At 45.4% G+C, this 22,437-nt stretch overlaps 2 protein-coding genes across 2 annotated transcripts in view; both read right to left on the reverse strand.

Moving 5' to 3' along the window:
- LOC136628241 (dehydrogenase/reductase SDR family member 4-like) overlaps positions 1-13,329 on the reverse strand; it is a 35,271-nt gene extending 21,942 nt beyond the window's left edge. The window contains exons 1-4 of the mRNA XM_066603982.1: positions 13,259-13,329; positions 11,144-11,305; positions 9,771-9,948; positions 2,871-2,972 (exon numbers count right to left, since the gene is read on the reverse strand). Of these exons, the coding sequence (XP_066460079.1) occupies positions 2,871-2,972; positions 9,771-9,948; positions 11,144-11,220 (357 nt within the window). The 5' untranslated portion in view covers positions 11,221-11,305; positions 13,259-13,329. The remainder of the gene's footprint in view (positions 1-2,870; positions 2,973-9,770; positions 9,949-11,143; positions 11,306-13,258) is intronic.
- Positions 1-13,348, reverse strand: part of LOC136628923 (dehydrogenase/reductase SDR family member 4-like) — an 88,027-nt gene extending 74,679 nt beyond the window's left edge. Inside the window, exon 1 of the mRNA XM_066604997.1 lies at positions 13,259-13,348. Coding sequence (XP_066461094.1) covers positions 13,259-13,267 — 9 coding nt within the window. The 5' untranslated portion in view covers positions 13,268-13,348. The remainder of the gene's footprint in view (positions 1-13,258) is intronic.
- Positions 13,349-22,437: the final 9,089 nt, after the last annotated feature.

Raw genomic sequence — 22,437 nt, forward strand, 5'->3', positions numbered from 1 at the left:
TTTTTTTCCCAATTAAGGAAAGCAAATGGCGAAGCCAGGAGTAAAACGTAGCTGGGTGCGTATGATTTTTACAGGTTGCACACGCAGCCGACACGTGTCCACCGGCGTTAGGACGGACAGAGGCAGGACAAATAGAATTATTTTCACTTGTTTTACAAGCAAAAGGCAGCACTGCGTATATTCTATGAATAATAACTGTGTTGTGGCCCTGCCTATACAATTCTTTCCCTGCAGTATCAATGGAGGGTGGAATGCTCTGCAGAGGCGATTTTGAGAAGCAAAAAAAAATGCAGCACAGCTAACAGCAGCCTGGACAGTACTGCACACGGATAAATATGGCCCTAGAAAGGACCGTTGAGGTTCTTGAAGGCTACACTCACTCCTAACACTCTCCCTGCCTATGCAGCACTTCTGTCCCTAATGCCGGGTGCAACGCTCTGCAGAGCCGATTTTGAGGAAAAAAAAAATGGCACTGCTAACAGCAGCCAACACACAGCTATCAGTGGCCCTAATAAGGACCTTTGGGGGGTCTTGAAGCCTACACTAACTACCAATTCTTTCCCTACAGCAGCTCCGGTACAAACAGCACTGTCCCTCAGCTAACTCACCAGGCATCTGAGCCGAACCGCGGGAGGGGCCGACTTTTATGTTCGGGTGACACCTGATCTTCCCAGCCACTCACAGCAGGGGGGTGGTATAGGGCTTGAACGTCACAGGGGGAAGTTGTAATGCCTTCCCTGTCTTTCAATTGGCCAAAAAAAGCGCGCTAACGTCTCAGGGAAGGAAGTGAAAGTAACCAGAACACCGCATGGTGTTCGTTACGAATAACGAACATCCCGAACACCCTAATATTCGCACGAATATCAAGCTCGGAAGAACACGTTCGCTCATCTCTAGTCCTTATCCTTCCTCTGATCTCCAACTGACAGGTGAGACACTGATACAGCTACAGTTTGTCGCCAAATTAAACTTTCCCGCTCAGCGTTGTGATTGGCTTTCACTGAAGACGTCATCCTGACTTGTATCATTCAAGAACCCGATCACAGCACCCACACAGGCTGCTTGTAACAGCCTGTTCGGGTATTTTATCTGCTGTTGAGGGGCTGCGATCACCTGTGGACAGCAGAGCATAAATTTACGTTGCAGCTGCACAAACAGCAGCGTTGTAAATTTACATTGGAGGGGTCACGAAAGGGTTAAACATAAGAAATGCTTTAATTTCATCAAGCATTATCAAAGTAAATATAGTCCAAGGTAATTGGCAAGCTCGAATATGTATCTCAGAAGTATAACAGCTTTTGTAAAATCTCCTAAAGTAGCAGCATATGCCGACTGAAATAAATTTTAAGGTCTGCCATTTTTCGTAAGTAGCACCACTCTAGTGACCATGTCTGGTATTGCAGCTCAGCCTAATTCAAGTATTTATCCCCTAGGAAACATCAAGTTTGTAGAAGTGCCATGATTTTATCACAACAAAATGTCACTGTGTAGCCAGAGCCTAAAGGCCCATTTACACGCAACGATTATTGCACAAAATTTGTTCAAACAATGGCACATGAGCAATAATTGTTGCGTGTAAATGCTGCCATCATTCACCCTTTGGCTGAAAGATGATTTTAAGGCAAGCTTAAAATCCATCTTTCAGCTGGAGAGAGATAACAGGGACCTAATGCACAGGAATCAGAGATTACATTGTATTCTGCCAACAGCCCATACGAGAAAAGAGGAGCTGTGTGCAGAGCTTGGACCACATGCTGTGCTTTGCAAACAGCTACTGGAGGCCCCTTTACATGCAAATGAAGCTAATAAAGCGTTAATGTGCCTTAGTGTCCATTAATACTTTATGCAAAATAATCACCAAAACTGTCAATCTTTCAATCGTTTGAAAGATTGTCTTTGTGTGTACCCCCTTCACAGTTACAAACACCTAAAATAATCTTTTATTGATACTAGTTAAAATCTTGGGCTGACAAAGACAAACTCACACAAGACACATCAAAAAACTTCCAACTCAACACCGTGTTATAGGCAGTAGGCGGCACTAACTGTCACCATAGCTGATTAAGGGTGATAGTGCCAGATTTGTCGCAGTTGTCCAATCATGCCAATTGGCAAGCACAGAATAATTGATGGACTGCAACCTCAAATCAATCAAGTAATCTGTTGAGTGGACAATATAAACAAAAATACATCCCTGTTTTTCGTTTTGGTAGTAAATAATAATTATATTCCCAAACGTGGATATTTCAAGGTGCGATCATCAAGGTTACATTTATGATGACTTGAAAGAAGGATCTTATTTGTATCAATATATATTTATGGTTCCAATGTCAGAAAATTCTGATTAAAAATCATGTGTGTTCGGTTCCACGCGTTTCTGTGTCACGTGCAGACACTTCATCAGGAACCAGTATGTTATGTATTCACACAAACTATCCGATATATTAGTAACGCTTTTAATGTGTGATGAGAGCTGAGCTATGTAATCAGATCAAGGTAAGTGACTGGAACCATCGACCGTACTAGTGCTCAACTTTAGATAGATTTCCACTAGTACAGGGTATAAGTATCCAATGGAAACAGTCGTTTGAAAGATTGTCTTTGCGTGTAAATGAGCCTTAAGAACTGGATAACTTATTGGGACTCTGGTCAGCACTGCAACAACTGTAGAGTAGATTATTTTTCCATTCCACGGAATAGGAAAAGTATCCGGCAATTTCCAAGGACTTTGCACTGACCTCCAGACAATAACTGTATATAACACTGACCAGCGACTGTATATAACACTGTGTATTCTGATAAGGAATTACAGTGCATTACAAGCAGTGATGGCATTGTAATACACGAAGTGCTTTTTTAACCAGTCTTACCTTTTCCCACACTTCCTCTGTAGAGTCCAATACGTTCCCAAAAAAGGGGTTAACAGCAGCATTAGAAACAAGGATATCAACTCCCCCAAATTTCTGTATAGCCTGGAAAATGGATGCATGAAAAGAGTTTACTATGTAATCAACATGGGCTGGAGGTTACATCTGATAGCAAATATATTAATACTCTATTAATGGGTTAAAGGTCTTGTCTCATGAAAGACAACCGATTTCAAAAGATGTTGGAGTGGTCAGCTAATCACCACAGGCCATGCTCCGGGCGCTCGAGACAAAACTCATTTACCAGGGCAGGTGGATGTCCGGCAGGCGTTGACTGCAGAGGAAATGTAGTAATACATGGCGCCCATTCAGATGAATGGCCATCAGTGTACTAGATGGCTCATACCGCCTGAACGGCAAGGGTTCATAAAGAACAGCTTTCCATTGTGACTCACAGAGGTGATCTCGAGTGGGAGACAACCCTTCCCCATGACATCCATGGGCCCTAATGGAGTAGACGGACAGGGCTTGTCTTCATGAGACAATGCCTTTTATTTGTTGCCAGGAGACAAAAAGTAAGTGGATGGGAAAATAAACTGTAGCAATCAGTGCCAGGCAGCTGCCGTCAAGTCGAATAGGATCATAGGTGTGTATCAAAAAGGGCACCGATGCACATGATGAGAATATAAATGACTTTCCCAGGTCGTCTCCACGACAGCACCACCTGAGAGATCGCCTCCTCCTGCTAGGACAGGAACACACCGAGAGGTTAAAATCTCCCCCCCCCCCCCCCCCGCCCCCCCTTCCTCAGTGTTTTCCTGTCCTGCCAGGAGGCAGGATCACTGAGAGGGGCTGGTGGAGACGCCAGCCTGAAGACCTTACTGGCGGATCGGAGGGCAGTGGGTCAGCCTGTCCTCCCTTCCTGCAGAGAGACTCCCGGGATGCCACATGGGGTGGTTCCCTCGGGCCAGGTTCCTCCCGCGGCAGCCCATGGGGAGTTCCAAGCGGGGCTCCAGCTCTCCTCAGGCGCCGGCTTAGGACCGAGCACGGCGCTTCCTGGATCCCCATAAAGCGTGTTGGAGGGGGCGGGGCGCCGCACCATTTGACTAGCACGATGACGTCATCGCGGCCGGCTCAGCTGGCGCTTGGAGGGGGCGGGGCTTAAATTTAAAGGCGCCAAATTTTAAAAATAAAAAAGGAACCTGAGAGAAGATGGCGCAGATCAAGCAAGGGCCATTCGGTGAGTGTTTGGCTTACTGCCCCAAGAGTGTCTGCAGCACCAGTAGCAAAACATGAGTGCTCCAGCACCAGAGGTTGCGGAATGTTCAGCCGCAGCGGGAACCGTAAGTAGCCAGTGGGGCAAACAAGGTCATGCATATTCGTGTACGTTATTGTGAATATTGCACCCTTATACGCAAAATTTTTGTTTATCTGCCAAGGGGATAAAAGAGATGCCCCTCCAAGAACCAAAGCGAAAAAATGCGCAGAATGCGGCGCAAGACTACCGGCTTCGCATGTGAAGTCATTATGCAAAACATGCATAGCCAAGCTAGTCAAGGAGGAATCGGGAGGATTCCTTGAGGACGTCAGGAAGCTAGTCCAAGAGGAGGTATGGTCAGCCCTGACAACTCCAAAAACTCTACCCACAGGGGCATCAAGGGCGAAACGCCGAAAAAGGGCGTATAGCCCAGAGGAGCACTCTGAAGAGAGTTCAGATTTAGAACCAGAAGAGCCGGTGCTCGAGGAGTCCTCAGAAGAAGAGGACTACAAGAAGTACCTCTTCCATAGAGAAGACCTAGCGGAGCTCATCAAATCGGTTAGAGCCACGCTAAAGATGGAAGAACCCAAAGAGCCCCGCACCATACAAGACGAGGTCTTTGGGGGATTAGGGGAGAGACGAAGCATACTTTCCCGGTCCACAACAACATCTCCAAGATGATACAAAAAGAGTGGAAAAAACCCGATCCTTCTCCTCCAGAGGGGTTAAAAGACGCTACCCGTTTGAGGAGGAGGTATGTGCAAGTTGGGAGGAAATACCCAGAGTGGACGTCCCAGTGGCTTAGGTGGCTAAGAGGACAACCCTGCCCTTTGAAAACGCCACACAGCTGAGAGATCCTATGGATCGGAAGGCGGAGGGCCTACTAAGAAGATCCTGGGAGGCAGCCGCCAGTACACTCAGACCAGGGGTCACAGCCACGTGTGTCGCTAGAACCCTGGGGGTATGGTTAGAGCAGCTGGAGCTGCATATGTCAAATAAAACACCGAGGGAACAGATCATAGATTCCCTCCCTACACTAAAAATGGCCACAAATTTTCCAGCGGACGCAGCGGCGGAGTCGGTGAAGCTCTCGGCAAAAGCAACGGCCTTAACCAATTCAGCTAGAAGAGTCCTGTGGCTGAAGTTATGGTCAGGTGACCTGGCATCAAAAAACAAATTATGTTCGCTCCCGCTTCATGGCCAGTTCCTCTTTGGTCCGGATCTGGACAAGATCCTCGAGAAGGCATCAGATAAGAGGAAAGGATTCCCGGAAGAGAAACAGTATAAAGGGAAGACCTTCTTCCAGGCCCCAGCACAACAGCCGGAACCGTATCAGGGGCAAGGGCAAGACAGGCCGCTAGTTACCCCAAGGGGGATAGAGGGAGGAACTTCCTCTTCAACCCTCATCAGGGAGATCCAGCCAAACAGAAGCCCTGACGCCATCCCAGTGGGGGCGAGGCTGCAGAGCTTCGCGGATCGATGGGCCTCAGTTTGCAGGAGCCCATGGATCCCGGAGATCCTGCAGCAGGGATACCGAATCGAACTGGTGTCCCTCCCCAGGAGAAGATATGTCACTACCAGAGGTCCAGCGCAACAACTGCACCCGCTCCAGCAGGCGGTTGGGGACCTACAACGTCTAAATGCAGTGTCCTTCGTGCCACAGAGAGAAGAAACCTGGTGGCATTACTCCAGACTCTTCCTAATAAAGAAGTCGGGTGGAGGAGCACGCATGATAATAAATCTAAAGCCCCTGAACACCTTTGTCAAATATCGAAAGTTCAGGATGGAGTCGATCTCTTCAGCAATAAGGTTAATCCCCAAGGGAGCCTACATGGCATCTATCGACCTGAAGGACGCCTACTTTCACGTGCCAATCCACAGGGACTCGCAAAAGTACCTAAGGTTCGCGCTAGAGATGGGCAAGAGGACAAGACATCTCCAATTCAGATGCCTGCCCTTCGGAATCTCCTTCGCACCCCGCATCTTCACGAAAATCATGGCGGAGGTAGCAGCCTACCTGAGGCAGAGATCGATTCTCACCTATCTGGACGACATCTTAATCATAGCCGAGTCCAGAGAGCTTCTAGTAGAAAACCTGGCAACGGTGCTCAACCTGCTACAGTTTTTAGGATGGATAGTAAATTGGGAGAAGTCCAGCCTAAATCCCAGCAGGGAGAAGGTGTTTTTGGGCATAACACTCGATTCAGAAGCTCAATGCTCCTTCCTCCCCGAAACAAAAGTGCAGAAGATCCGACAGATAGTGGAATCCTTTCTTCGGAGACGGTGATGCTCAATCTGGGAGGCTAGGTCTCTCCTGGGAAGCCTGACATCATGCATCCCGGAGGTAGCATGGGCTCAGGCGCATACCAGACCCCTGCAATCAGCGGTTCTCTCAGCATGGGACGGCAAGCAATCCTCACTAGAAAGGAGAAAACAGATAAGGAACTCAGTGAAGGTATCCTTACACTAGTGGACATCCCCAGGAAATCTGCGAAGGGGGGTCCACTGGATACAGAGTCCGGCTATGCAGGTCACGACCGACGCAAGCTCCTGGGGGTGGGGGGCGCACGTCGGAAACAAGCTCCTACAGGGTTCATGGCCGCAGGGGATGAAATACCAGTCCTCAAACTACAGAGAGCTGCAGGCAATCTGGAAGGCCCTCCAGCACCTGGGGGACACAGTAAAAAAACAGCACATAAGAGTGCTATCAGACAATATTGCGGCAGTCGCCTAAATTCAGCATCAGGGGGGCGCAAGGTCACCAGCCCTACAAAGCATCTCACAAAGAATCTTTCGCTGGGCGGAGGGCCGCATCCTCTCATTATCAGCAGTACACTTGAAGGGATCCCTGAATCAGAGAGCAGACTTCCTCAGCCGAAGGCGTATAGACCCAGGGGAATGGTCTCTATCCCAGGAGGCATTCCGGATCATGACAGACAGGTGGGGTCTCCCACAACTGGACCTGTTCGCATCCAGACAAAACGCCAAGGTAGAGAACTTCTTCTCCCTCAGACCGGAGGACCGGCCAACAGCGGTGGACGCCCTGAGCCAGGATTGGGGAGGAGAACTGGTGTATGCCTTTCCCCCCAATTCCATTAATCCCAAGGGTATTGCAGCACTTCAGGTCGCAGGCATGCATTCTGATCCTAGTGGCTCCCTTTGGCCAAGGAGGAGCTGGTTCAGCCTTCTAAGGAACCTGAGCATCCAGGAGCCTGTCACCCTTCCTGCTCATGCGAATCTTCTAACACAGGGACCTCTGAACTACCCCGATATAAGCAGACTCCATTTGACAGCCTGGATACTGAAGAATCCATACTGAGAGGCAGAGGATTCTCAGACAAGGTAGTCAGGACGCTAATGGCAAGTAGAAAAGAGACAACCAACCGCATCTACCAAAAGATCTGGAAGAGGTTTATCTCTTGGAGAGAGGGGAAGGACTCCTCGAGCAGCAGTGCTGACATCCCATTAATCCTGGATTTCCTGCAGGAGGGCCTGGACATGGGCCTCTTCCCGAGCACCCTAAGGGTCCAGACGGCAGCCCTTAGCGCCCTATTCGACACTAAGCTAGCGGGAGATAGGTGGATCAGTAGATTCCTGACAGCGGCAGATAGGTTGCGACCTAGACCTACTAATATATGTCCAGACAGGAACCTAAATTTGGTCTTGGGGGCCATGTCGGCGGAACCCTTCGAACCAATTGAGGGGTTCTCAATAAGAATGCTCACAATTAAAACAATTTTCCTAGTGGCCATTTCCTCAGCCAGACGGGTTAGCGAGCTACAAGCCCTATCCATCTGCCACCCGCTCCTCAAGATAACTGACACCAAATTAGTCTTCAAAACAGACCCGGCCTTCTTGCCTAAAGTAGTGTCACCATTCCATAGGGCCCAGAACATAGTAATCCCCTCGTTCTTTAATAGCGTAAAAAACGAGAGAGAGAGAGCCCTAAATTGCTTAGATGTCAGGAGAGCGGTCCTGAGGTACATCGATGCCACAGGTCCATGGAGGCAGGACGACAACCTGTTCGTCCAATTCTCAGGTCCTAACAAGGGGAAAAAAGCGGCTAAAAGCTCTATAGCCAGGTGGATCCGCCTGGCCATTAGCAAATCATATAGGACCCTGGGGAAAGAGGCCCCCTCGGCTCTTAAAGCCCACTCCACGAGGGCAGTAGCGATTTCATGGGCTGAGCGTAGCTCGGCATCCGTGGAACAAATATGCAAGGCAGCAGTGTGGAAAAAAACCACACACTTTTGTCAGACATTATAGGGTAAAAGTGCAGCTAGACGAGGACATGACCTTCGGTCGTAAGGTCCTCTCGGCGGCAATCCCACCCTAAAAAATAACTTTAGTTTGTACGTCTCAGGTGGTGCTGTCGTGGAGACGACCTGGGAAAAGGGTGATTATACCTACCCGATAATCGGGTTTCCAGGAGTCTCCACGACAGCACCCGTACATTCCCTCCCAAAAAAAAAAGTTTATAGGCATACATGTGGGAAAAAAAATAAATTATATATACCAGATAGGTAAAAAATTTAAGTTAGCTCCTACCCTGGCAGTTTCGTTACAATACACTGAGGAAGGGGGGACAGGGGGGAGATTTTAACCTCTCGGTGTGTTCCTGTCTCATCAGGAGGAGGCGATCTCTCAGGTGGTGCTGTCGTGGAGACTCCTGGAAACCCGATTATCGGGTAGGTATAATCACCCTTTTTCAGACCATACATAAAACACTGGGGCAGATATATAATACCGTCCAATAGACATCGCAAACTTAGTCTTAAAATCTGTCAGATTTATCACAATGAAAAGTTTAGCACGGTGTTAGCCAGTGGAGCAAAGTGTGATTGTCCTCAGTAAGAGAAACCAAGTCATCTTGTAGATACCTTTTAATGGTTAACAAAAAGACATGATATTCTAGCGAGCTTTTGAACCTACTCAGGGTTCTTCCCCAGGCCTAATGAAACAGATCTACAGACGTATATACATAAAACACATACACATGATCATATGCGAGGGCACAAACATGGTGTGATTAATTTGCACTTAAAAGAAATTCCAGAACAGGATGAGAGGGCACAGACATGATGTAATTAATAGCACTTAGAGAAATACCACAAAGGGATGAGCATAAGGGTCTCTCATATCTCATCATCTCCACTGCTGCAAAAAAAAAACCCTGCAAGATTCTTTCCGATTTATCACATGGACTGCTGGATGATAAATTTGGCATATCTTTAGACTGTCTCTTCTAACACTATACTACCCATTAGTTGGCTTGGTTTTCCTGACTGATTTTGCACCAAAATACTGGCTGGCAAAATGTTGCAATAAACCCCACCCTTTTCTCAAAAAGCTACAGGAGGGGATTCATTACATTTATTTCAAAGGGATGTGAAGAGAAAAGGAATTTATTTTTTACTCTTTAATAAGGACAGTTAGCAACTACCCCATAGATGTTGTATCGCCTCACCCCTGAGGAACACTGCAGAATAGCTTGAACTAGATGGGTGTGGACTTTTTTTTCATCCTAGGTACAAATAACTTTTGCTATGTAAATGGGGGATTTTTCGAAGTCTTATGGAGAAAATCCCTCAGAAAATGGCCGCCCCCACCAAAGTTCTTTCAGAAGGAATGCATTACGCACTTACGGTGTTCACTAGTTTTACTCGGTCTTCATTCTTCCCCACGTGACAGACTGTCCCTTCTACATCCAGACCTTCCATTTTCAGTTCTTGAACAGTCTTGTCCACATTTTGTTGCTTTCGGCTACTGACAAGAACCTTAGCACCATCCTGAGCAAGTCGTCGTGCAATAGCCAAGCCGATTCTGTAAAGGCACTTTAACATTATAACGCTTTATACAAACAGTCCAAATCAATCTCATAGCATGCAACTAAGGGGGATTCAACATGACCAACCTCTGTTACTCCAAATAGCTCCCCATACATATAAGATCATTGGCCAACTTTTATTTGTCGTATATATCCAGCTTTCGGGGCAAAAGGGCTACAGACTAATCCGTATAACGAAATAATACTAGCAAATCTGCTTGCAGTCTACAGCCTGCCTACATGGGGATTGATAAGTCATAGATCCCCATGTATAACCAATGCATCATCACACAGGCGTACGCAGTTTTGGTCTATGGTGTATGTATGTGTTTTTTTATGCTTGTATTGCATCTGTATTCACTGCATTTTTCATGCACGGAAAGAAAACCTCAAGAAGGCCCAATTGATGTCACTTTGTCCCCAACTGTCTCCTGTGAGGAAACATCCTTTTATACTGTAAATTCACGGTGAAATCAAAATGTCACTTCTGTGTGTGAAACCACATAACCGCAAACCCGGAACACTGTTGGAATGTCATTTTTTTAGGTCAATACGAGGTCATATTTTACTAGGCAGCTTCACTACAATTATGTTTTTCAGCTTCGTTGTTAACAAAAAAAAGGCTAAACAGGGAAGACAACGTCCCGAGCCGGCGAGTCAGAAGTGTGCTTAGGGCACTCATCACTTTCTACCCCATTTGTCTTGACAGATTGTGCATAGTGCATCTGTAAGTAGGAGGAGACAATATCCAGAAGAACATGACACTTCCATCTGGAGGCACCCTGACATTCAGGTGATACAACGCTCCTCCTGCTTCAGGCCAGCGGGCAGTACAGCGGGCACATTCAATGCCACCTCCATTAACTCTTTAGGCGCATTGTGTGGATGCTCCTATTCTAAATGTAAATGACAAAGGAACAACTAGATATTTTAAGGTACTTTTACATAAAAAATGCTTAGCATTCGGATACCTGCCATCCATTAACTATTATCACTTGTGTAAATGCGTGCACCGAGTAAATGCAAAAAACTGAACAACGTATCGTTCCGTGTAAACAGGCAGTTCACTTATGAACAACTGCTTGCGAACGATCCCCAGCCCGCTCCGTCTCCGTTCACTAGTGACGACTGTTGCTGTGTAAAAATACCCTTAAACTGAATAATAAGTGTCGTGCCAAACAGATAAATTACCCATCTGTGGACGCCGTCACCAAAGCCACTTTGCCTTCCAGTTTCCTGGGAGTCTGCAGTCCCCTTACACGCTGCATTGTGTAAGATCCTCCGCTGGTGGGTGAGAAGGACAGCAAACGCCGGAGTGACAAGCGAAACGTGAGAGAATAGTGGACTGCGCACCTACAGGAGAAGAGGAGGAGGAGTGCAAGATTAAAGCTCAAAGTGCAGAACCGTTCATATGTCATACATATTTAACCCTTTAAGTGCAATCTGGTGGAGTAGAGAACAAGTGTAGAAATGTGATTATTTTGGAGACATAACTTTAGCTTATCCCATAACCCAGAGAGATGCGGAATAGAAAATAGATTTAGGGCGAGCACCCACTGGCGTTTGCGTTTCCCGCGATTTTTCCTCGTGTTTTTCGCGGCGTTTTTCGCGGCGTTTTCGCGGCTTTTCCATTAATTTCCATTGACTTTCATGGGTGCATTAGGAGAAAAATAAGGACACATATGCAACTGACAGTTCCTATGTTAAAAACGCAAACGCAACGCAAAAAAAACGCCAGTGGACAGGAACACATGTTATCTCTATGCCTGTGCAGGAAAAACGCAAAACGCAGGTAAAAAAACGCCAGTGGGTGCTCGCCCTAATTCTGCTGGTAATTGCGCATCAAACTCTGCATTTAGGGTGCGTTCGCACAAAGCAGATTTTGGTGTGAATTTGCACTGTAATCCGTAACATATTTTGCACTACAGATTGTGGTGCACATCCTCACCGTGTGGTGCAGATTATGATGTGGATCCGCAGCAGCTTTCAAACCTTTTAATTCAAGGGGTGAAGTCTGCTACAGATCTAGAACATTTTCACAGAGAAAGGATGCAGCTTCCACGGCATAGATGTATATGCTAAAAGGACACTTTATTAACATGGCCCAGACGGTGGCTAACAGCGATGTTTCGATCACACAGGATCTTTGTCAAGATCTGCTACAGATCTATGTCAAAGTCCACACCGATGGTTCGGATTCTGCCGCACCAAATCCGCTACGCGTGAACACACCCTCAGGCCACCTTCACATGTGGTGAAATCGCTGTGGACATTCTGCATCAGAATGCTTGTAGCATTTCCCCTGAAATCCACATCTAAATAGTGTGGATTTGGCCCCGTTGTGGATCAGCTGCAGAATGTCGCCTACAGCAGGCCTGAGCCTTTTTTTAGGCTAGTGGCGTAACTATGGCTTTTGTGCGAGACGCTCAGGCGTAACTAGCATCGGACAGCACGATATACACGGACAATGCATATTCACATGTCCCATTTGTCAGTGAAACAGACAGGAATTGGACATGCCAAGAGTTTTTTTTTTCCTAAGGTGGATCATGGGTCTGTGAGAAGAAATGTCCACGTATAGAGCCTTGTAGGCTATGAGGCCATGTGAGGTCTGTAGAATTACACGGACAGAAAATATAGCTGTCTGCTAGTAGCCTTATACTGCATCCAAAACACATGCGGGAGTCCATCCTTGGGCCAGTTTCACAAATGTAATATGGGCACATGTTTGCAGCCATATTAGGCTACTTTCACATCTGCATCCGGGGTTCTGCTTTCTTTCTCCATTCGTGAATTAGGAAAGGCGAATCCACATGGCCGAACAGTTCCGTCTGAGGACAGAACTAAACAGCGCTAACTATAATGGGGTCCGCCCGCTTTCCACTCAGCTGCATGTATTTTCAGCTGGATCCAGAAATTCCACTGCAGATGTGAAACCACCCTTACAACTACAAATACCTGCCCAACTGTGCAAATACTAACCCAAGCAAAGAGCATCATATAGCGGCTGCAATGCAGGTATTTGCATTATCAAACTGTGATTGTTCTCAGTAAGAGAAACCAGGTAATCTTGTAGATATGATGCCTTTTAATGGCTAACAAAAATATATCATGTTATTGCAAGCTTTCAAACCTACTTCAGTCATAATGGAACAAATGTTATGTGTAGAGGGGGCAAAAGAATTACTTGGTTTCTCTTACTGAGAACAATCACTCTTTACTCTACTGGCTATACTCTTCTCGTTTTGCATCAGCAGGCTCACAGGGAAGCTGAGATTCATAACTATACGAGAAAAATAAACTTACCTGATACATGGCGACAAATGCTGATGGGTTCTGGTTTGTTCTAATACAGTGCTTGGCTGGTAATGCACATGCTTAGGCAAAGTCAGGAATGGATCCAATGGAAAGAGGATAAATATATAGTCTTCCCTTAGGATACAACCTAGTGTCAACAAAAAATAAGACTGCCTTTTTGCCCGCCAGTCCTCAAGCACCTGATCAGGTCACAGTGAGATCATATGAGCCATTACCAGGCGGTTTTATTATGAACTACAAAATCTCAACAGAGAAACCTGTAAAAAAGCCTGTTTATTTAATTGCATGTGATATAACTGTTGAGTAAGACCCCATTTACACTAATAGATGATCACTCAAAAAAAGAAAAAAAACAAAACGCTCAAATGACAGTTTGAGTGAGTTTTGAGCTATCATCTTTGCATAGTCTATAGTAGCTAATTAGCTACTACAGAGCTATGCAGGCAGAGCGGGACACCGCCACTATCGCAATAAGTGAACAGCTGCATTGTCCTCCAAGCTTACAGCTCGCATCCCGCTGAAAGAATCTTGTCAGCGCTGGCGACTGTTAACAGCCTGCACTGCTGATAAGAGTTCAAAGCTCAATTCTAGAAAACTAAAATTGAGCGAGGAACTGCACGATGTCCATGCATTTAGACATAACGGTTATTGCTCAAGACACGGCTTTGAGTGAATTTTGAGCGATAATCATGTCTGAATGGGTGTTAAAAGCAGAACATTTAATCATTCAGATTTCCACCATCTATTGAGAATCCGAACAACTATTGTTCAGTGTAATGCATGCACCGAATAAACAACGAACAAGAATTTGTTCGCCATTCAGTTTCTGCATGCAAAAAACTGAAGGTTGGATTGTTCCATTTAAACAGGCAGTCGTTCACTTATGGCCGACTGCCTGTTACTGTGAATGGAGGCGGGCAGCAGACCAATAATCGCTGGGATGACCTGTCAGGTATCTGTGCCCAGCAGAACATCCCGTGTAAGACCGGGCTCATGCGAATGGGTTAGATTCGCTGCGGCCAAACCGCAAGATTTCCAGTGATAATCTGCCCTGTGGGTACCCAGCCTTAGGTGGTGTTGGGACCAGTGGATGCATGAGGACATATACACACACACACACGGCAACCGGGCTCAGGACGCCCTCGACAGTCCACCAGTAGAGAGTATCATCAAACAAGCAGCATCAGCTCCAACTGTTGTGTTGTCCACCATCCAAAAACTGGTGGCACCATTGCTACACCCCTGGCTGTCAGAACCATTTCCAGGCTGAAGGACATTTGGTCTCACGGCAACCATTACTTGTACTGCTTTTGACACCCACAGTCACCTCCATTTGCAGCGGTGTCGTGAAAGAGCAAACTATTCGTTCATTTCTTTAACTCCAACCTGCCCGGACACTGCTGCAGCTGTAAGTAGAGCGGGGACCAATGACAGGGGGACAGCAATAGGGGGGGCATTCCCCCTAACCCCTCCTTTGACCACAGGCCACAGGCCCTGTCCTTCGCAGGAAACTTTTGCTTCAAAAATGGCTCCATTGCTGAAAAAGTTTGGGAACCACTGATCTAGAGGCTCAGTTGCAGCAAGTGTGGGCTGATATGCTGCAGGATACCATACAGAACCGTTATGTCTCCATGCCTGCCCGTATCACATCTTGTATCCAAACTAGAAGCGGTACACCAGGGTACTAGAGCCTCCATGCCTGCCTACATCACATCTCGTATCCAAGCTAGAGGTGGGACAACAGGGTACTAGAGTCTCCATGCCCACCCATATCACAACTTGTATCCAAGCTAGAGGCGGTACAACAGGGTACTTGTTATGTCTGCAAAACAGCAGGGCACCACACCTCAGCATCGACGTAAGGCAGCATTCATACAAACACCATAAAACACACTCAAAATCTACACTTAACACCAAGTTAGGACTTTGAATTGGTCTCAGGGGCAGACAGAACATATCCCTACTTTGACGGGACAACCACCACATGAAACCTGCCTACAAGCAGGGTGATTGTCCCGATAAGGATGAACCCACACTGGAAACTAAAGACCTACCAATCCGTGAATGGCAAACGATTCATAACAGGGCAGGACGCAGCTCGCACCAACTCACAGAACAGGACTGTTCCCACCTTATGTCTGGAAACCTACACAGACACTGAACATGTCGCTGTACACACCAATACCCCAGGGACTTGCACGCAAAATAGAACAGGACTGTTCATGCACCTTGTCTGGCACCTGCACAGATCCAATGAACACAACCCTGTTCACACACGTCCAGCCACCTGGTGCAAAACATCAAGCACAGAGTGGGATTAACACAGAATGCATAAACAAAATAAAATGACCAGCATTTTCTGGCAAGTGCAGCAGACCAGCGGGATTACTGGTGACTACTATACCCAACCAGCTCAATTAACTGCCACCTGTGAAGCTGTGCTGCTGAAAATCCAAGTAGAACAACATATCCTAGCTGCACAACCTGACAGTACCTCCCCTTTATAAAAAAAAATAAAAATTAAAAAAAAAAGAGAGAAAGGGCCTCTGGACTTTTAAGGCGTAAAAAAAAAACCAATTTTTAGCAGCTCCCCCAAACTAGACGTTTCATTGGACATATCCTGCTGATCTTAAAACAACGCATGAACAACATACAGGAGGGAGTAAACTATTGTGCACCTCTGAACAGGACCACTGCACCTTACAGAAATGGCCTCCGTCACAGTAGCTTGCAAAGACAGTGCACACTGAACACCAAAGGTAGGACTGCGTACTGAACTCACGGGCAGACATAACATAGTCCTACACTAAGGAGACAACCACGACGTGAAATCAGGGTGATTGTCCCGATAAGGACGTTATGCGCTGGAACCTAGGGTCCTACCTATCCAGAGATGGCAAACGATCCACAGCAGGACAGGATGCAGCTCACACCAACCTGCAGAACAGGGCGGTTCACACCTGATGTCTGGAAACCTACACAGACACTAAACATGTCACTGTTCACACCAACACACTAGGGATTGCATGCAACACAGAACAGGACTGTTAACACACTTTGCCTGACACCTGCACAGACCCAATAAACACAACACTTTTCACACATCTGGCCACCTACACAGACACGCACCACACATCATGCATAAATGCAAAACCCCAGGGTCACAGAGAAACCCAGCACAGAAACCCCACTCAGAGCTCACATGCATACAGATAAACCATTGCTAGCGCAAGTGTACTCACACAAAGGGGAAAGAGTTAGACACTGTACACTGACATACAGGGAACAGTGTCAGGCATCACCCACCTGACACATAAGACCTTAGAGGCCACTCCTATCAAAAGGAAAGGAAGAGGGGGTCTGCATAAGATGCAAACAAGGACTACAGGTGTCCAGACTGTCCTCAGGGAAGGTGAGAGATACACTACAGACTAGACATGCATAACACCAAGCACAAAGTGGGATAAAGGCCATTTTCACACGAGAAACAAAAATCGCATAATTTTCTCGTGATGCGACAGTGCTACAAATCGCATGTGTGTGAAGACTTTCCAATGGGTTCCTTCACATTAGCAATGTTTTGCATGCAGTAACATTGCAAAGAAGAAAAAAAACTGTGGACTGCTAAATACTACCACAATTTGCATTGTTTTGTAGCCCACATTTCCTTATGGATCCTTCCTTTCTGTTGCACACAGGAGTAAAAAAAAAAAAGCGTATACATAAAGTACATTTCATAAAATATGGGATAAATGAATCCATTCCACCACTACATTCATACTTGCATGCACAAAGGCATCACATTCTTCTTTAAGGTGTTATCCTACCAAATCATTTATTATGTATGCATTAAATAGGTAGTAAATGTATGATTGCAGGAGGTCCTAAAAGTGGTCCAATATATACCACAAAAATAACCCCAGAGCTTTTTACAGGAAAGAAATGGAATTTTCTTCCATGGCCGATTCTGTAATCTAACCTCAACTGGACTGAGCATGGGTTTCAGTATTGCTCTTGGGGAGGGGGTGGGTAGTTTCCTCCTTATGAAGAGCACCTCAAGGATGTAGGAAGTCTTAAGGCTCATTTGTACACACAGATAATCTTTCAAATGAGCATGCAAATGAGCTTCTGAGAGCAGTTACAGAATTCAGCAGGTGGTCCGAGCTCTGTAATTAGCTCTGCGGTTTAGCCACAGACTGCTAAGAGAAAGCAATGTAATCTTTAGCTCCCTGTGGAGAATTCAGCACCATGGACAACAGACACTGCATGTGGTCCTGCTTATCAGCTGTTCTGCTGGCAGGGCTGACAGCTGATGTTATCAGCTCTTCCCTGGCAGAACACAGCGTGCAGTCCTGCTCATCAGCAATTCTGTTGAATGATGGTTTTCAAGCAAAATATGGGCACATTTAGGCAACGATTATCGCTCAAAAGATGGCTTTTGAGCGATAATCATAGTGTCTACATGGGCTTTTATAGAGGCCAAGCAACGCTCCCTGGGAAAAAGCCATGTAAATAAGTGTTAATTCTCCATAGCATCATGTATTGAAATGTAGCTACCCTATGAGTCAATGCCCAACCTTTTAAACAGGCCTTGCAACATAATTCAAGGTCTGTTAAAAAGTTGGATACTGACTAAAAGGGTAGCTACCATACTAATAGGAGGTGCTATGGAGGATTACTCCATCACTTATTTGCACACCTCAGTACTACAAAAAGTTCTTTTATCTAGAATTAGGTTCGTTCAGTCAATTACATTTGTGCTTTACAATATGGAAACACCTTGTAAAAATGGCTGCATCTCTAAAAAGGTTAATAAAATATTTGTGCTAAACCCCTTGAATTACAGTTGAATGTCTATACCGCACATATTGGTGGCTTTATTTCAAATCCATTGTGGTGGTATACAGAGGCCAAATTATGAACATGTTGTCACCGTCCAAATACTTCTGGACCGACAATGTATGTGTGCTGCTCCTGTAACAGCAACGACTCTCCTAATCTACAAGTCCCAGCTCACAACCTGCCCCCTTGTCCCACCGCTCCTGACCTCTCATCAGTTTTTAAAGAGGACCTGTCACCTCTCCTGTTTTACCAGAAACGTACATTCCCAATCATACAATTCTAGAGCAAATTGTGAGCTGGCTGTTACCAGTTGGGGGGTGTCCCAGCACCCTCTCATTGGACAGTCAGTGCTAACAGTATCCCACAATGCAGGGACACACCCTTTTTGTCAAAGGAAATGGAAACACCCAGTTGTCAATTTAGTCATAAATGTCTAAGAGGAAAAGCATAACACAAAGTTCTAAGAAAAGATGCTTCAGAATTGTTATTTTATGGGGAATACAAGTATTTACTAAAACAGACATGTCAGGAGAGGTGAAAGACCCTCTATAACGTATCCCACATTATTGGTACTTTTCACTCCTATATGCAATGAACACAGTTCAGATGTATGTACACAGCACTTAAAGGCCTATTCTGGTTCCAACAAGTTATCCCCCAATCTACTGGATAGTGTATAACTAGCTGAACGATGAGGGTCCGCAATGCTGGGATTCCCACTTATCATGAGAATGGGAGCCCAGTCCGTTTCCTAATGAAGCGCAGGCTGGGCTGGTGCACTGTACTCCAATCATTTCAATGTGAGCACTGAAGATTCCCAAGTACTCACATTGAAATGAATGGAGTGCAGTGCACCCGTCCAACCTGCGCTTCATTCATTTAGAGACTTGCGGGGCACCTATTCTTGTGAACGATGGGGGTTCCAGTGGTCGGATCTCCATTGACCTGCTAGTTATTCCCTATCCCATGGATGGGGATAACTTTTTGGAATAGGAATAGCCTTTTAACTGCAGAAATGATTTGGCCCTTTTGGGTAAAGTGCTTGAGACACATTTGCATGCACACAGGACTCAGTCACCTGCCTAGATAGAATGCAAACTGGGAGTTGTATTTTTTTGTTTAATATGTACAGGCTCCAAGATTGGGCTTAAATATATGTAAACTTTACACCTTAGAATTCAGTAAGGTTTACATATGAAGTATATGTTCTGCTTAGAGATGAGCGAATATACTCGTTTCGAGTAATTACTCGATCGAACACCGCGATTTTCGAGTACTTCCGTACACGGGTGAAAAGATTCGGGGGGCGCCGGGGGGCGGTGTGGCGGAGCGGGGGGTAGCAGCCCCCTCTCCCTCTCCCCCCCCACTCCCCGCTGCAACCCCCCACTCACCCACGGCGCCCCCCAAATCTTTTCGCCCGAGTACGGAAGTACTCGAAAATCGTGGCGCTCGGGGCGAAAAAGGGGTGTGCCCGAGTAGGTTCGCTCATCTCTAGTTCTGATGTATATACTAAAAAATGTGATTGTTAGTAATAAGCAAACACACTTTACAGGGGTCATCCACCTTGGCCTATCCCGTTTTATTAGAAGAATCCCCTAACAGTAAGCTGATCTAAGGTGACCTGTCTCTAGGACTCCAAGTATCAGTTGTAATCTGTGGGGAAACCAAGCAGCAAGTGTTTAGCTCTCCTGCAGCATCCCTACAGGTGGAAATGAGCATTACACACTTTTCATTGTAATCAACGAAATCTGTACAATGCAGAAAAGTGATAAATCTATAGTGACAAATGGCCTTTGTAGCTCCTTTATAAGAAACTACATTAAAGCCTCATTTACACACGATTATCGCTCAAAATTCGTTGAGATGCATTTGCACACAGGACTCAGTCACCTGCCTATATGGAATGCAAACTGGAAGTTGTATTTTTTCGTTAATATTGTCATGGAATATAAAAAGTGTTAAGTTTCAGAATGCAATAAGTGTATGTTTCTTACCTTGTATTGGACTATTGACCCTCAAATAGAAGACTACAACCTATGCTTTGTAGTGTCAGGAACTAGGATTTTAAGATAAGAAGTCAACAGACAAATTAAATAAGGCTGAGCTATGTTAACAGAGAAGACACACAATTATTATAGAACTATTGTCTAATGCAACAGCAATATCCTGACTTAGGTAATTCTGTGTCTGAGCTTTGAGACTATTTGGTAGATGTCAATAAGTCTTAAGTATTTTCACCTTTGTAACAGTAAGCTACTTAACACTAATCTTTGTACCAGGCAACATTTGGATACACCCTCTTTCTGTATAAGAGTTGTCAATGTTCATAATAAAGTAGAATTCATTGATTCTCATGGAGGTGTCTTGACATAACATGGAGCGATTTCATGCTATTGATAGATAATGCTAGCAAAATCTCCTCATCACGGGCTTCCATATCTACCAATTTGGCACCTGGCAATGCGGTCCTCAGATCGGTACTGGTGTGGTCCGATAACAGCTGGCACCCGAAAGCAGGGACCGAGTGTTACCAGAACCTCTGACCCAACTTACTCTCGAACGGACAGAATGCACAGACCCATAATCAGGACAAAGCCGGCTGGTAAGAAACCGTTATTCTTATCCCTCATTGGGTCTCTGTGATTCTGTCTGGTCAAAGTTGGGTAAGTGTGTTCATTTATATTAAGTGGTTCATTTAAGGTCTAAACTCGGTCTATTTTATATGACAAAGAACCCTGTCAAATAAGCTGTCTCGTTGTCTAGCTTTGAATGAATGTGTAACTGAGTGTGTTTAAAGGCCATAATAATATAAATAGGTTGAATAATTGTCCTAGTGTGGCAATTCTATGATCTAAGTTCCCTAATCTACTGGTAATGTGTTCCGGATCTCTGACGAGGGACCGATGGTTTAGGTGGGTCCTGCACTGTGAAGCCTGAGTTTGTAGGGTCACGCAGCGGGAACACTTGTGTATATGGTTTAAGTGGGTCCTGCACTGTGAAGTATGAGTTTTTTTAGAGTCACGCAGCGGGAACACTTGTACTGTATGTTGTCTGTAGGAAGAGGGTCTGATTTGTGACAAGAATCTCTTGCCATAGTCGTAATGATATCCTCAGACAGGGCTACCCTCTCTTCAAATAAGGAGGAAAAAGGTTATTAAAAACCCATATAGATTACCAGTGAAACATGGGTAATGGATGGTCTAGAGTCAGAATGGATAATGGCCAAAAACATAGTAAGGAATATGGAAGGTATAGAGATAGCTAAAGAATGTAAGGCTTTGATGTCTATCATGAAACAGGACACCAGACATGGGATCCTTAGTCCCTGTCTGTGGTCAAATGCAATGGTAGAATATAAAAGGTAGCTTTAAAGATGCTAAACTCCTGGAGGCAGCTGAAGGCTGGGGCAGATGTGCCCGCCTGGTTGCTAAAGGAAAGATAGAAGAAAGAATTCATTGATTCTCATGGAGGTGTCTTGACATAACATGGAGTGATTTCATGCTATTGATAGATAATGCTAGCAAAATCTCCTTATCACGGGCTTCCATATCTACTAATTTAGCACCTGGCAACAAGGTTATCAGATCGGTACCGGTGTGGTCCGATAACAATATGTACAGGCTCCAAGATTGGGCTTAAATATATGTAAACTTTACACCTTAGAATTCAGTAAGGTTTACATATGAAGTATATGTTCTGATGAATATACTAAAAAATGTCATTGTTAGTAATAAGCAAACACACTTTACAGGGGTCATCCACCTTGGCCTATCCCTTTTTATTAGAAGAATCCCCTAACAATAAGCTGATCTAAGGTGACCTATCTCTAGGACTCCAAATATCAGTTGTAATCTGTGGGGAAACCAGGCAGCAAGTGTTTAGCTCTCCAGCAGCATCCCTACAGGTGGAAATGAGCATTACACACTTTTCATTGTAATCAATGAAATCTGTACAATGCACAAAAGTGATAAATCTATAAATCTAAATGGCCTTTGTAGCTGCTCTATAAGAAACTACATTAAAGCCTCATTTACACACGATTATCGCTCAAAATGCGTTTAAACGATGGCTTTTGAGCAATAATCGTTGCTCGTAAACGCTTTTATCTTTCGCTCTTCGGCTGAACGATGATTTTTAGGTGAGCATAAAATCCATCATTCAGCTGCAGAGAGATAGCAGGGACCGCATGCTGTGTTCTCCATGGGAGCAGATGATTACATTGTATTTAGCCGACAGCACATTTGAAGACAGAAGAGCTGTATGCAGAGCTCAGACCACCTGCTGTGTACTGCAAGCAGCTCCAGGAGGCTCATTTTCATGCAAAT

The sequence above is a fragment of the Eleutherodactylus coqui genome, chromosome 5 (genome assembly GCF_035609145.1).
Source record: "Eleutherodactylus coqui strain aEleCoq1 chromosome 5, aEleCoq1.hap1, whole genome shotgun sequence".
Taxonomy (NCBI): domain Eukaryota; kingdom Metazoa; phylum Chordata; class Amphibia; order Anura; family Eleutherodactylidae; genus Eleutherodactylus; species Eleutherodactylus coqui.